General features: G+C 31.3%; 2 protein-coding genes across 2 annotated transcripts in view; one reads left to right on the top strand and one right to left on the bottom strand.

Annotated features, from left to right (window-relative positions):
- Positions 1 to 6,241: 6,241 nt before the first annotated feature.
- LOC145194053 (KIF-binding protein-like) lies at positions 6,242 to 8,305 on the bottom strand. The gene has a single exon (XM_080071630.2). The coding sequence runs from the start codon at positions 8,180 to 8,182 to the stop codon at positions 6,389 to 6,391; it is 1,794 nt and encodes a 597-aa protein (XP_079927756.2). The 5' UTR covers positions 8,183 to 8,305; the 3' UTR covers positions 6,242 to 6,388.
- A 1,265-nt stretch (positions 8,306 to 9,570) lies between these two features.
- The window catches only part of LOC145193922 (uncharacterized), a 4,644-nt gene continuing 1,533 nt past the window's right edge, over positions 9,571 to 12,681 (top strand). The window contains exons 1-4 of the mRNA XM_090068511.1: positions 9,571 to 9,982; positions 10,154 to 10,184; positions 10,362 to 12,108; positions 12,610 to 12,681. The exon at positions 12,610 to 12,681 is cut by the window's right edge and continues 125 nt beyond it. Coding sequence (XP_089924637.1) covers positions 9,734 to 9,982; positions 10,154 to 10,184; positions 10,362 to 12,108; positions 12,610 to 12,681 — 2,099 coding nt within the window. The 5' untranslated portion in view covers positions 9,571 to 9,733. The remainder of the gene's footprint in view (positions 9,983 to 10,153; positions 10,185 to 10,361; positions 12,109 to 12,609) is intronic.

The following is a 12,681-nucleotide window of genomic DNA, read 5'->3' as shown; positions in this document are numbered from 1 at the left end:
TTTTTTTTCTGTAAATCTTATAAAATGAGCTAGTTATCTTATCTACCAACTTATTTTACAGCTATTAGAACAAAGTTTATAGCATAAATAAATGTAAAATTGTTTCACGCTTGTGATATTTGTTTATAATCCATAAATAGACTTCCAATAGTGCTACGAAATTTCAGACCTCTTCCAGCTAAATAAACGAATTAATTGCACTTATTCTCTTTAAGATTACAGTCCAATATTTAATCTCTTATCTGGTTAATCATATAATCAACGATGAAAAGATTTTTTTCTTTACCAAATCGATCACAAATTTCATGTTAAGTTTTTATCAGCTTTTTAGTTAAAAAAATCCATCTTTCACAAGGACATGAGCATTTGAAAACATTTTTCAAACGTAGCAAAACACGCATCCAAAACATCGACCATTTTCAATCTCACTTCTCAATATTTTTGAACTCTTTTTGAAAATATTTAGCCAATTAATAGCTGTTCTGGCTTTTGAAGTTTTATTTTATAAACTTGAAGTTAGAACTATTATTTGGTTTTCACGATCCGTAACACTTCTAACTTCACGAATTTCAGTTGAAGTGTCAATGCAGTTTAGCCCAATTTTTTGATGTTTAGCTGCCATTTGCCTCTTTCTTCCTTCAATCCTTCAATCTCTTTAAAAAGCCTCTTCTTCATATTTTCTTTTCATAATGAAACAATTCACATCAAACACAAAATGCTGCACTTGCACAGTTTTCCGACTGATCAAATAGCGAGCATAAAGAGCGATCTGCATTCTTTTAATACCAAAACACAAACTTTTTACTGCAGTACAACCAATCGATCGGTTTTAATGTAGGAGAACACAATCGAAATCTTGCTTTGACGTGTTTATTGCGCTCGTCCACAAAATAAACCTTTAAGCAAAACTTTTTAATTTGCACTCTTTCCTGAGCACTTGTTAACAATAGTTTTTCATCAGACTCAATTTTTTTTTGGTCTCAGATTCAGTTTTTTGCGCTGATTTTAAATACCTGCTCAGCTTTTTTGTAGCACGTCTAGTTTTTGAGATGACTTTCATTATTTCTTAAGATTAATAGCAATTAATAAAACTATTCTTCATGTCAGATTTGACTAAACTGTATTTATCACTATGGCAAGAAAATGCTCTAATTAGCCCGACATATTTTGTTATATATGCGGCTATTTTACCTTGCCTGATTAAAGATGTAAAAATTACTTGGCACTTCTCTGCATGAGTTGATGGCAGGATCGGATGCTACCAAAAGCATACTAATAGAATCTATATTTGTGAAAATGTTATTTTTTTCAAGTATAGACTTACAAGAATTACCCGATTAAAAGTATGCATGTTTAACAACTTCCGAACTACAAGAACCTTGTGCATAGTAACAGGCATATAATACCACGGATATAGATTTAGAAAAAGACTTGGTTTCAGAAAAAAGTTTTTCAAGATCGATAAAATTAAACATAGCCGGTGGAGAGTATTCTTAACAAAGTAATAAAACTTTTAAATGAGATTAACGTGCAATGCCGTAATCTTACCACTTGAACCGCGGCTTCAAAAGAATTTGCGAGCTGCGTTCCAATCCAATGATATATTAAAAATAACTAGATGTCTAACTTCCGCGTATTTTTTTAAGCAAAAATCGGCCATTATGGGGGGGGGGGGCAAATTTAACAAATCAAAAGCTTCGTATTTGTTTTGTTTTGATAAATAGCGTAAAGATTTTGCCCCCCCATAATGGCCGATTTTTGCTTCACTTTTTCTTATGCCGATTTACGCCAGTTAGACATCTAGTTATTCTTAATATATCATTGTTCCAATCATTTTTATTTCCAGGTTTATAAGCCAGGTTTTGGTCTGTTTTTGTAAGAAGTCCTAGATGGCTTTTAAACTTTTGTTTGATTTCGTTCGAGCGTTGTTGCACACTAGATTTATCTTCATCGCTTCTAACTTGCCATTTTCTTATATACAGACGATAGCTAATGCGTAACAAGCATTCAAAAAAAAAAAAAGAATCAAAGTATGCAAAGTAGACAAGCCAAAACCGTAGTATTCTTTTTTAACAACTAAGTCTTTTGAATTCACTATTTGTTATTTTGGGAGCACCAGATGTGTAATAATTTTTTTGAGAAGTTGTGTCAGTCAGAGCATTGCATACTTTTGGATCTATCGTTGAAAACGTAAGGTCGTGTTTAATAATAATTTGAGATTCACCGACTCTTTCAGGTGTTAGAATAAATTAAGATGCTTCTTTTAAAACATTTTTAGTTTCTGCTGGAGTAAAATCATTTGTTTCTTTTGAAGAAATAAATTTGATTTGTTAGCAGATTTTGCCAAACAAAGTTTTAGTAGTCACTTAATCTCAATGGAAAAAATGAAAATGCAAACAGGAACTCATCAATACTATCGGTGTTAGTAAATATCTGTTTATAAGTGCTGTAGCCAGAGCTTCTATCACATTCCCATTAGCTAATAATTGTGAATGACGTAGGAAAGGGGACAACCTTTTAGGAATGTGCTTTTAACTAAACGTCCAGTAGTTCATCTAGTCTAGTCTATTCTAGCCTTGAAGTGTAATTTCGGTACGTTTTACTGTAATAGAAATATGCTCAAGGGTAACAGTCTTTTCGATTTACATAAAAAAATATAAAATGGAAACACTTGATGTCCCGCCTTTAATGAATACTTCCGCGTTTGTTTATAAGAATGCCTAACTTATATAGAGCTGACGTAATAAACTAATGCCTCGTCACTATTCAACTGCCAGCCACCACAAATAACAACTCTTGATTCAATTTTTTTGTGTTGATTCGTACCTTTTTCTAATTAAAGTAGTTAGCTTTCTACAATGATATATTATATATATCAGATGTCAAATTAGCAGGATTTTATTGGACAAAAAGTAAAGCCGCTTTTTTTTGTTTACAAATTTAATCCGCCATTTTAATAAGGGCAAGAGCTATATCCGACGTGCGAAATAAAAGTAAAAATGAATGTTGAGAGCATCTAAATTTCTCAATAAATTAAAGATACTTCGAAAACTCATTTTAATAATGACGTAAATAAGTAAAAAATGATTGCCGCAAAGAACCGAGTGTTTTAATGTAGTAAACTTCTCACATTTTAATGCGATTGTCCACTTTTTCCGAAATTCCTAGTTAAGAACTGGAAATCTGTGAAAAAATCTCACTTCCTTTCATGTATCCATCAGAACAACCATACGCAGCTCATGAATTCACAATTTAATGTTAACTTTTAAAATGTCATATAAGCAGAGAAGCTTTTTGCCCGAATTAGAAATGGCTTCCACGGCTTCACTTTTCGGATCGAAGTTAGACATCTAGTATATATAATATATCATTGGGTTTCTGCAACCCAACAAGCGATTCACTACTTCAACAGCTGTGGTCAGCTCAGTGACACTTTGCGATTTCACTAAGTCTTCAACCCTACGTTATTTTGTTTAAACGGATGAGTTTTTAAAGTTCTTTTTAGGCCGTCTTTAAGGTCGACTTCTTTCATATGACGAGAAAGAACAGGGCTGATATATACCAATTTCAAATTCTTTATCTGCGCCCTCTAACTAACATTTATTCGCATTTAAAATACGCAAAACCATCATATAGGTTGCAGACATTTTTATGGAAAATTTTAATGAAATACATGGAGTTTTTCACTGCAGTGACCTTTCTGAATCTCGAGTAACATCAGTGACAATTTTTGCAAAATAAAATCCGATAAACGAGAACTTCTTTCTTCTTGCTTATGTTCCCGCCATTATTCAAATGACTACATTTTTGAAAAAGAAAACACGCGATTACTAAAAATTGTGAATTGAAATGATAAAAATTATATAGAATTGTACAGCTAAGGACTTTCGCTACACAATATCAAAAAACAGACTTGAATAAATATGAATACAGAAAAAAGCCTACGTTGAAAAATTAAAAATGAAAAAAATAATTACAACTTTTATGTAGTTTTTTTAAAACATCCATCGTAAATTGTTAACAAGTTTAAAAAATTAAACTTGTTAATAAATAAAATGGTTAATAAATTAAAAAGCGCTTAACCTCTAAAGTAAAGTTCATCGCTGCAACAAAGTACTTACCTTCTAAAGTAAAATTCATCACTGCAACAAAGTACTCACCTTCTAAAGTAAAATCCGTCACAGCAGCACAATGATTCTTTTTTTAAAATTTTTGAATGGTCTTAAAAGCTCTGTAAAGTACCAACTAAAAACCATTCTTAAATGAAATTACATTTTAATGTCACTTTAAATGCTTATGACTCATCGCACTGAAATGTTTGTCATAATTAACACTTCCAGTTATTACCAACGAGGGATTGTTATTGTAAAAATATCATCAATAAGCTAATTCTTTGAACTGACCTTTATCCACCAAGTTTTTATGGAGCGATTCACTGTGCAGGGTTTCCGATAAACAGTATAGATAATGTCGAAGATGAGACGGAGATGGATTCTTGAGACGTGCATCAACATACCAATCCTGACTATTCACCTGATGTCGAAAAAAATCAAAAAAGTTCACCGAAAAAGAATTAAATGATTTAGCCCAAGAGAAGGTAAAAGTAAATCTTTTGGGTTCATTAGCTGCAGTTTACAACCATATCAACAAACTGTTTAAAAATTTTTCGCAGTCGTATAAACCTTCTGAATGGCGTTTGATCATTGATTCGTAAAAGTGCAGATGGAAAGCTGTGTTATTGCATAACGGCAAACAAAAGCCATGTTTAACAATCTTTCGTTTCGTTTATTTGAATGAGATACACGAAAACATAAAAACTCCTCTTGAGGTAATCGATTACAAAACCCATCAATGGAATATCTGTGGTGAACTAAAAGTCATCGTTATACTGATGGGCATACAAACGAGCTTGATAAAATTTCTTGTATTTGAAAGACAGTTGCACTGTAACAGAGTATCACGTGAAACGAGATCGGGACCAAAGAAACGAGTATGAAACGAGTAAGAAACGAGTCAGAAAGAAATAACATCAACAACATTCCCTTAATTGATCTGCAAAAGAGCTGTTTTTCACCTCTACATACTAAACTAAAAGCTTAATGAAGAACTTTGTGAAAATAATGGGAAAATCTAATTCAATATTTGGTGGGAAAGTTTCAAAAATCAGTGCAGCGAAGTTGAGAGAAAGAATTTTTGTTGGAGTTCATATTGGATTGTGCGAGATATGAGTTATAAAAAATCTCTTACATATAAAGAAAAGGAAACTTTGAAACTTTTTCACTTGGGTTTATATACAAGGCGAACAGTTTTATTAACATATTCAACTGATGGAAAATAACTATCATGAAATAAAAGCATGATGGGTAATTTCTGTTGGTAGTCCTATCGTGATAAACCAGACTAAGATTTTAAAAGAAAGTGATAACCACAGTGATTTTTAGCAAATGTTGATGCTTATGTTGAATAAAACATGTTATATGTGGACTAAAATGTTAACAGATGTTTTGATCTAAGTTACTGAAAGGGTGGAAGACACAAATTCATGCAACACAATAAACTTGATGAAGTTTACGAACGAAGAAGGGTCTATTATCTCAAATGCAATAAACCTGCACCAGACGTTGCACCCGGCAACGCCTCAATTTATTTGGCTTTACCAATAATACTAAGTTGTTTTGATTAAAATGTTCAGAAGTTTTGAACCAAAACCGATAGATTAGAAGTAATTAAAAGTACTCGAACGTATATTGTAAATTAACTTTAATTTACTAGTAAACTAGAATGTATATCGAAATCTAAAAACGTATAACGAAACTTAAACATGAAGTGAAATGACCAAATGTTTTTCGGCAATACTTTTTTTAAAGATACATAAGACAAAAATAATTTTGTTTCAAAAAGAAAAAACTTGTATATTTTACTAACAATGGAGATGTAAGAATCCAAGCGGATTTTCCCTCAGGAAAGTTCTTTCTTGTTTGCTTTTAAAAAGCTACTGTTGTTTTAGGCAATGAAACTTCAATAAATGTCGTTTAAATGTTATCTTTTGCAAATTAATTGTTAATTGGTATCGATATATTTACCGGGATATATATACAGCAATCAAAACAATTGAAAAATAATATTTATATAATAAGAATATTACAGTACTTATATATCATATTTTTTATAGTTTGACGGACACTATTTTATTCAAGACGAAACATGGGTAGGCAAGACCCCTTCCCCCGCACGCGTCTACTTGGTAGGCAAGATGATCTCTTTTCATAAATAATTTTCCGTAAAAAATAACATTTTTCTTTTCGTGTAATCATATACATTAAATATATATTTAATTTACTTTTTGTGTCAGAAATAGGATATTTATTATAATTAAATACTAACTTTTTCAAGACATTCTGTTCATTGTGTTGTTCAATTTTGTATTAAACAATGCATACATCTCCCTGGACACTGACAGTTCCTCCTCAAAAACATTAGGCATCCCAATGTGGGTGTCACAGTAATTCACGATAAACTCATAACAGCCTTTTTCTTTTTGCATATACTCCAGTTTTACTTGCTTGTCATTAGTTAAATATTTTGCATAGCAACGAGCCATGCAAAAAAAGCACATCAGCACACCTCGTACATCATCATTTTCAAATTCCTGTGGCAAATCACCAGCTTTTTTATATGTGTCAACAAACCCACTGTAATACTTAATTGACTGAAGTAACAAACTGTTAATTTTTCTGGCTGCATTTAGAGACAACTTTTTAGGATTTTCTTCAAGAATCTTCCGTTTTAAATCAGCCATTTCAGTGTAACATTCTGCAATTTCAAATGTTAGCTGACGGCAAATTTGTAAAAAGTGTTGTGGGTTAAGTTCAAGTAAAATAGGATTTAACATACCAATACGACGCTTATGCATTTTACACCTATTTTCAAAATCATCATCAAAGAGTGCTAAATGCTTATAAAACTGACTTGAATCTTGAGTTATTTCAGTGTAATCAGAAACATAACCATCTAATTTGTAAAATTCTTTAGCAGATTGGAGACAACTGTTGAAGAAACTGAATAACTTCTTGGCCTCAACATAATTACAAACTAACAAATCTGTAACTTGTTCTTCATACATTGAAACTTCCAGATCACCAAAGCATAACTTATTTACTTCTTCAGCATCATCTCTTAAGATTAAATTTTCTGTATTCTGCCTTTTACCCCCTAATAAATTTTCATGTGAAGATTTGAGCAAATTTAAAGCGTACTTTGACCAACATCGTTTTATGTCTGCTCTTGACTTAAGAATCTTTTCTTGTGCACTATCTCTTTCACTCTCTTCAGAAAATTCTATAGTATTGAATTTTACAAAGGCTTCTTTGTTAACATGCTCAGCACAAGATAGACAATATCTTGCAAAATTATATTGGTCTTTAGTGATATAATACTGAGACAAAGTTGCACAACAAAGTGACCAGTCCAGAGGATCATACTGTTTAGTATTCATCTGTCGAACTAAAGTTATGTGGCAGTACATGGCAGCTTCTTTTGGTTTACCTAAATGGCCAAGGACCTGAGCCAAGTAGTATAGAGTCAACGTGTGAAGACTTTCATAAAATGCTTTGCTTTCTAAGTAGTTGGATTTATCTTCAGAAGGTTTCCATATGTTGTGGAAATCTAAATAACTAAGATATGTTTTTTTCCCTTCTTCATAAATAGATTCTGCTTTTTTAAGGTAATCAAAGGCTTTATCATGAGATGAACGGTTTGACCAAAGTATTCCTAACTGGTTGTAAGCTGCTATTCTAAGACTACTCAATTTCAATGGACTTTCTTTATCGAAGTACTCCACACATTTTAAAAGGTACTCTTCTCCTGTGCTCACTTCCTCACATTCAATAAAGTTAACACCTAATTCATAACATAATTCTGCCAATAAATCCTTAACACTAAAAACATCTATAATTTCTTTTTGAAGTTCATTACTGTTATCAGTTAAACAACTCTCTACATTCAAAGAATCGTATTCTTCTTTAAAATCATCAATTTTCTCTTTCAACGATTTTAACAAAGCACGAGATTTGTATTTAGAAGAGTATGGTTCTGAGTCATTGACCGGGTCACAATTCAGTCTCATGGCTTCTTTAAACTTAGCATAACCATCACAGATTAACCATTTCTGTAAATGCTCCATCTAAAAAGTAAAGTTTTTAAAGAAAACACATGCAAATAACTTTTTTTTTGAATAATAACTAGTTTTATGTGCTTTGGATACGAGTGTCTCTGATTTGGCGTTAAGCTTTTGTCTAGGTAATAAAATGCCGGTTGGCGAACATTAGGTCCGAATGCAAGAATCCGTACAAGAAAATTCAAATCATTTTGTATATTCTGTATCCAAACTGGCTGGAGTGAAATCATGCAATAAACCAGAATCATCAGGTCCAATTCATCTGGTCCAGCTTTCCCAGGCGCCAGCCTTTGGAGGAAAAGGTTTTTCTTTCTGTATCTTAACTCTTAGAGATGGACCAGAGATATTTTAGACATTGAAACATTTTTACCTGCAATATCACCATCCTCGGCCACTGGTACAAGTAGGCGGTTTAGCATGGGTTCAGGGTTTGATTGATGAATTTTCGTTTTTCTAAAGCCAGCTTTGAAGTTATCAGCTGCATATCCATCATTGCAAATAGAAGCTGTTCTAAGAGATTTGGAAATTTATTGGGAGGAAATTTATCGGGATTAAAAATTATTGGGAGATAGGCAACAAAATGTAATGTCTTTTTCCATTTACAACTGAACTATTTCAGCAGATAAATGAGAACTTAGATTAAAAAAGATCAAATCGGCATTCTTTTTTGGCAGAATGGCAGATTTAATTTAAAAAGCAGTCTTGAAAGCATTCATTGTAAAACCATCCAGAGCGTAAGTGGTTGCAGTGATATATAAATTCTTAGCAGTGATATATAAATTCACATAATCATATAGCAATTTTTTTGGTGTGTACTCTCTATCAAACTCCAGGGGGTTACTATGGCTACTGAATCAAAATTACAATCGCCCTAAATGGCTCTTTTTTAATATAATTATTTTGATTAGATTACCAATATAAATTTTTATCTCTTAAATTTTCTAAAACTTTTGAGAAATAAGTGTAAATATATTTGTAAATATATCGATTTTTAAAAAGTTTTTAGATTAGAAATTATTTGAATATGAAAATTTTCAAATACCTTTTATATTATTTGCTGCATATGTAACATATTTTCCCATAAGAATTTTACAGCTTTTTTTACTTTGACTTAGACGCGAATTTTTAATTTCTGGCAAAAAAAGTACTAAAAAATGTCATTTCGACTTTTACGTGAAGACCCCTAACGTGATGAACCCTAAAAAGTTTAATTTTTAGGCAGACATTCCAATATGGAATTTTATTTTGGCTCCATTTCGGCTAAAAAAGTTGCACTACCCAGTTATTATAAGAGAAATCAGAGAAACACTCTTAAAAATCTCTGTGTTTTGTTCAGTTACAAATGTTGTATTAAACCCGTTGCTGAAATATACTGGGGTTTGGGAATAAGAATAGAGAGACTTAGAAAGACTAACTGTTTCGATACATATGACGGCTCGTTCCACGTCGTTTGTTTATGTATATCTGTATACCTCTAAATAACTGTAGATGTGAGCTCTGGCATGTGAGAGCGATAAAATCTTGAAAAGTATACAGTGATTTAAAGGCAAATATGTCATGAAAACTAAACGCTTAATTAAAGTCATTTCTGATGACAATGACGATAACGACTTGAAAATATTTCAAGTTTTACATTTTATTATGAAAAAAACAAAATTAAATCAGTCAATAGATGAACTTTACAGTGAAAGTGGTAGTTTAGCCTCATTGGTTGGTCTTCTCAATAAAAAAGATGGAAAGTATAATGCCTTGGTCTTGTCAATACTGGCAAATTGTGCTAATAATCACCAACAGATAAGGAGAGATGTATTACATATGTTTATCTTGTTATGAACATATTAATCTTTTTAAAATACATTGGCTTTGTTAAGATTTTTTTAACATGTTTAATTACCTATTATTAAGATGAAAATGCTGCTGATGATGGTGGTAATAATAACAATAGTATTATTCTAATTTATCATTATTCTTTCATAGCTATATGCCATGAAGTTGATACCACTTATAGGTAAGTCTTTTTTGAGTCTTCAGTTTACATTTTATATTTTTATAGAAATTGCATATTAAAAGAGTTTTTATGTTAAAATTGTTTATTTAGTTAAAACTACCTTCTATATTCAAAAACTTACTAATATGTAATAAAAATGTTCTTTAATATGTTATATTTATATCTTTTGTTAACTAGGCAATCTCCTAGAAACCACAAATTTTTGCGAAGAAACTAGCAGAGCTATAAGACTTCTATCAAATCTTGCAAAAGATCCAACTTGCTTAGAAGAAATACAAGAGAAAAGCCTTATTGACTTAACTATAAAACATGGGTGTTGTACAAAGTTAAGATGTCAAGTTGCTTCATTACGCGCTTTAAGAATTATATGTGTTAGTAAAAAATCATCAAAGTTTGCAGGTGAAAACAACTATTTCCCAAATCTTCTTGCTTATATGCATTCAGTGGATCAAAATGTTGTGCATCTGACTTTACGTATGTTATGTGGAATGCTTAAAAGTCAAGCAACAGAAGTTTTCTACAGAGCTGTGGAAGAATGTACCCTTCAAAAAGTTATTCAGCTTTGTAATATTGAATGTTTTTGTGAAATTGGCATTGAAATTCTATTTCTACTTACCTTAAATAGTGGTTGTCGAGTTGGTGTGGCTATGGAAGGAGGAATTGAAGTTTTTATTGACAGAATAAAAAAAATTGATCATTCTGAAACTTTCAAGTATGCTACTCAAGGTCTTTGTCTTTGTGCAAGGGAAGCTGTTAGTCGCAACCGAATGAAAACTGCTGGAGTTTTACCGTGGCTTGTCAATATTTTGCAACATGATGATTATGTACGTTTTCATGAGTCAATTGTAGCTGCATTTGTTTGGTTCTTATTTGATGATTCAAGTTTAGGTTTGTTGATAAGAGCAAATACTATGCCTGCTTTGTTAAAATATTTAGATCGTTTAACATACATTGAGTATTCTCAATTTAAAGATAATAATGGAGACTTAAAAGAAGAAAAAAAAAGTTCTGACATTAGTACTGAAAGTAATTTTAATAAATCTGAAAATTTATCTGAAGATTTAGGTTATGAGACAAATACTTTTGAGCAATATAGAGATAAAGTTAATTTATCTCAAACATCAATTGAGGAAGATATAAGTAAACAACTTTGGGGTTGTTCATCTCCTGAGTCTTCACCATATAATCCACACTCACCTCTTTATTCTATTCCATCGTACTCTCCAAATATTTCACCAAGTTATTCTCCACCTATGTCACCAAATAATGTAATTTCTCAAAATTCACCTGAACATCAGTTAACTGATGTTTATCGCAGTGATGCTACTTCACCTTCACATTCTTTGCCATACCATTATCAGAGTGCTGATGGTAGGCTTTCAATGATACATGGCACAAGAGGTCCTATTCATGACATATTGCTGTTATTGTCAAGGTTTTCACAAGCACGTGACCCTAGCAAATTTTTTCTTGAGCTTCCTGGTTTTAATTCCTTAAACAATTATCTTTTGTTATCTGCCAAACCTAATCCAAAATGTGCAAGAATTTTAAACAGGTTGACACTAAATTCTCATTGTTTTGATATTCTAATAAAACAAAGATTAATACCTCGACTTTATTTGCGTCTTTGCACTGGCTGGTCTTTGGAAATGCTGTCTATTTTGCTTAATAAAGCTCGTGAAAAAATAAACAAAAGTCCTTTATTAAACAGTCCAGATTTTATAGACTTTGATGATATAACTTGTTATTCGAATATTACTAAAAAACCTTCAAAAACAACTTATGACTGGGGCAAATTCCTAATATCAAATTTGAGATCACAAAGTGAGTCATCTTATGGAAAAGGTGTTTTTTCACATATCTTGCTAACTGGTTCCTTGGAACTTAAAGAAAGGTGTATTGTTTCCATACCACATGTAGTATGGTAAGTCCCCTCAGATGAATTTAATAAATTATCAGTTGAATTTACATTTATTTATTTACTTTACTAATGAGTCTATGTCATTTAATTTAAAATGTTTCTGATAAACAAAGCATTTACATTCTCTTTTGATCTTCTTTCCATTATTGCTCTTAAGTTTTTAGTAATAATATTAAATGTGTGATGCCATAAAAGTAACACTAGGCAGACGAAGGGAAACTATGGTTATACACACGGCTTTTTTTATATGTATATGTAAAAGATGATATTAGCAAGGACAATATATTTGTATTAGAAAGAATCTGAACATTTGTTTAAATGATACAACAAAATGATATAAAAAAAGATTATTAACCATTTATCATTTTTCCCTATTTTTCATTTTTTTTCATACATCAGTTATTTCTTTTTTAAGTTAAAATTATAATATGAATATAAATATTTCTTTAAGTCAAAAGTTGATTTTCAATTGTTATGTATAATCAAAATTTATTATATCTTTAGGTCCACCCATCTGCAGCGTAGAGTTTACCTTGAATTAAAAGCTTTGGAGTTACTTATGAAAATGCTTGAGAA

The sequence above is a fragment of the Hydra viridissima genome, unplaced genomic scaffold, assembly GCF_058129835.1.
Source record: "Hydra viridissima isolate aposymbiotic clone 2 unplaced genomic scaffold, HvirCarnegie_v1 scaffold_12, whole genome shotgun sequence".
NCBI lineage: Eukaryota > Metazoa > Cnidaria > Hydrozoa > Anthoathecata > Hydridae > Hydra > Hydra viridissima.
Note: the sequence above shows the minus strand (reverse complement) of the source record. Positions and strands in the feature narration are given on the sequence as shown.

Bases quoted from the DNA above. Each gene is read 5' to 3' on its own strand.
- LOC145194053 (XM_080071630.2), bottom strand. From the start codon at position 8,182: ATGGAGCATTTACAGAAATGGTTAATCTGTGATGGTTATGCTAAGTTT.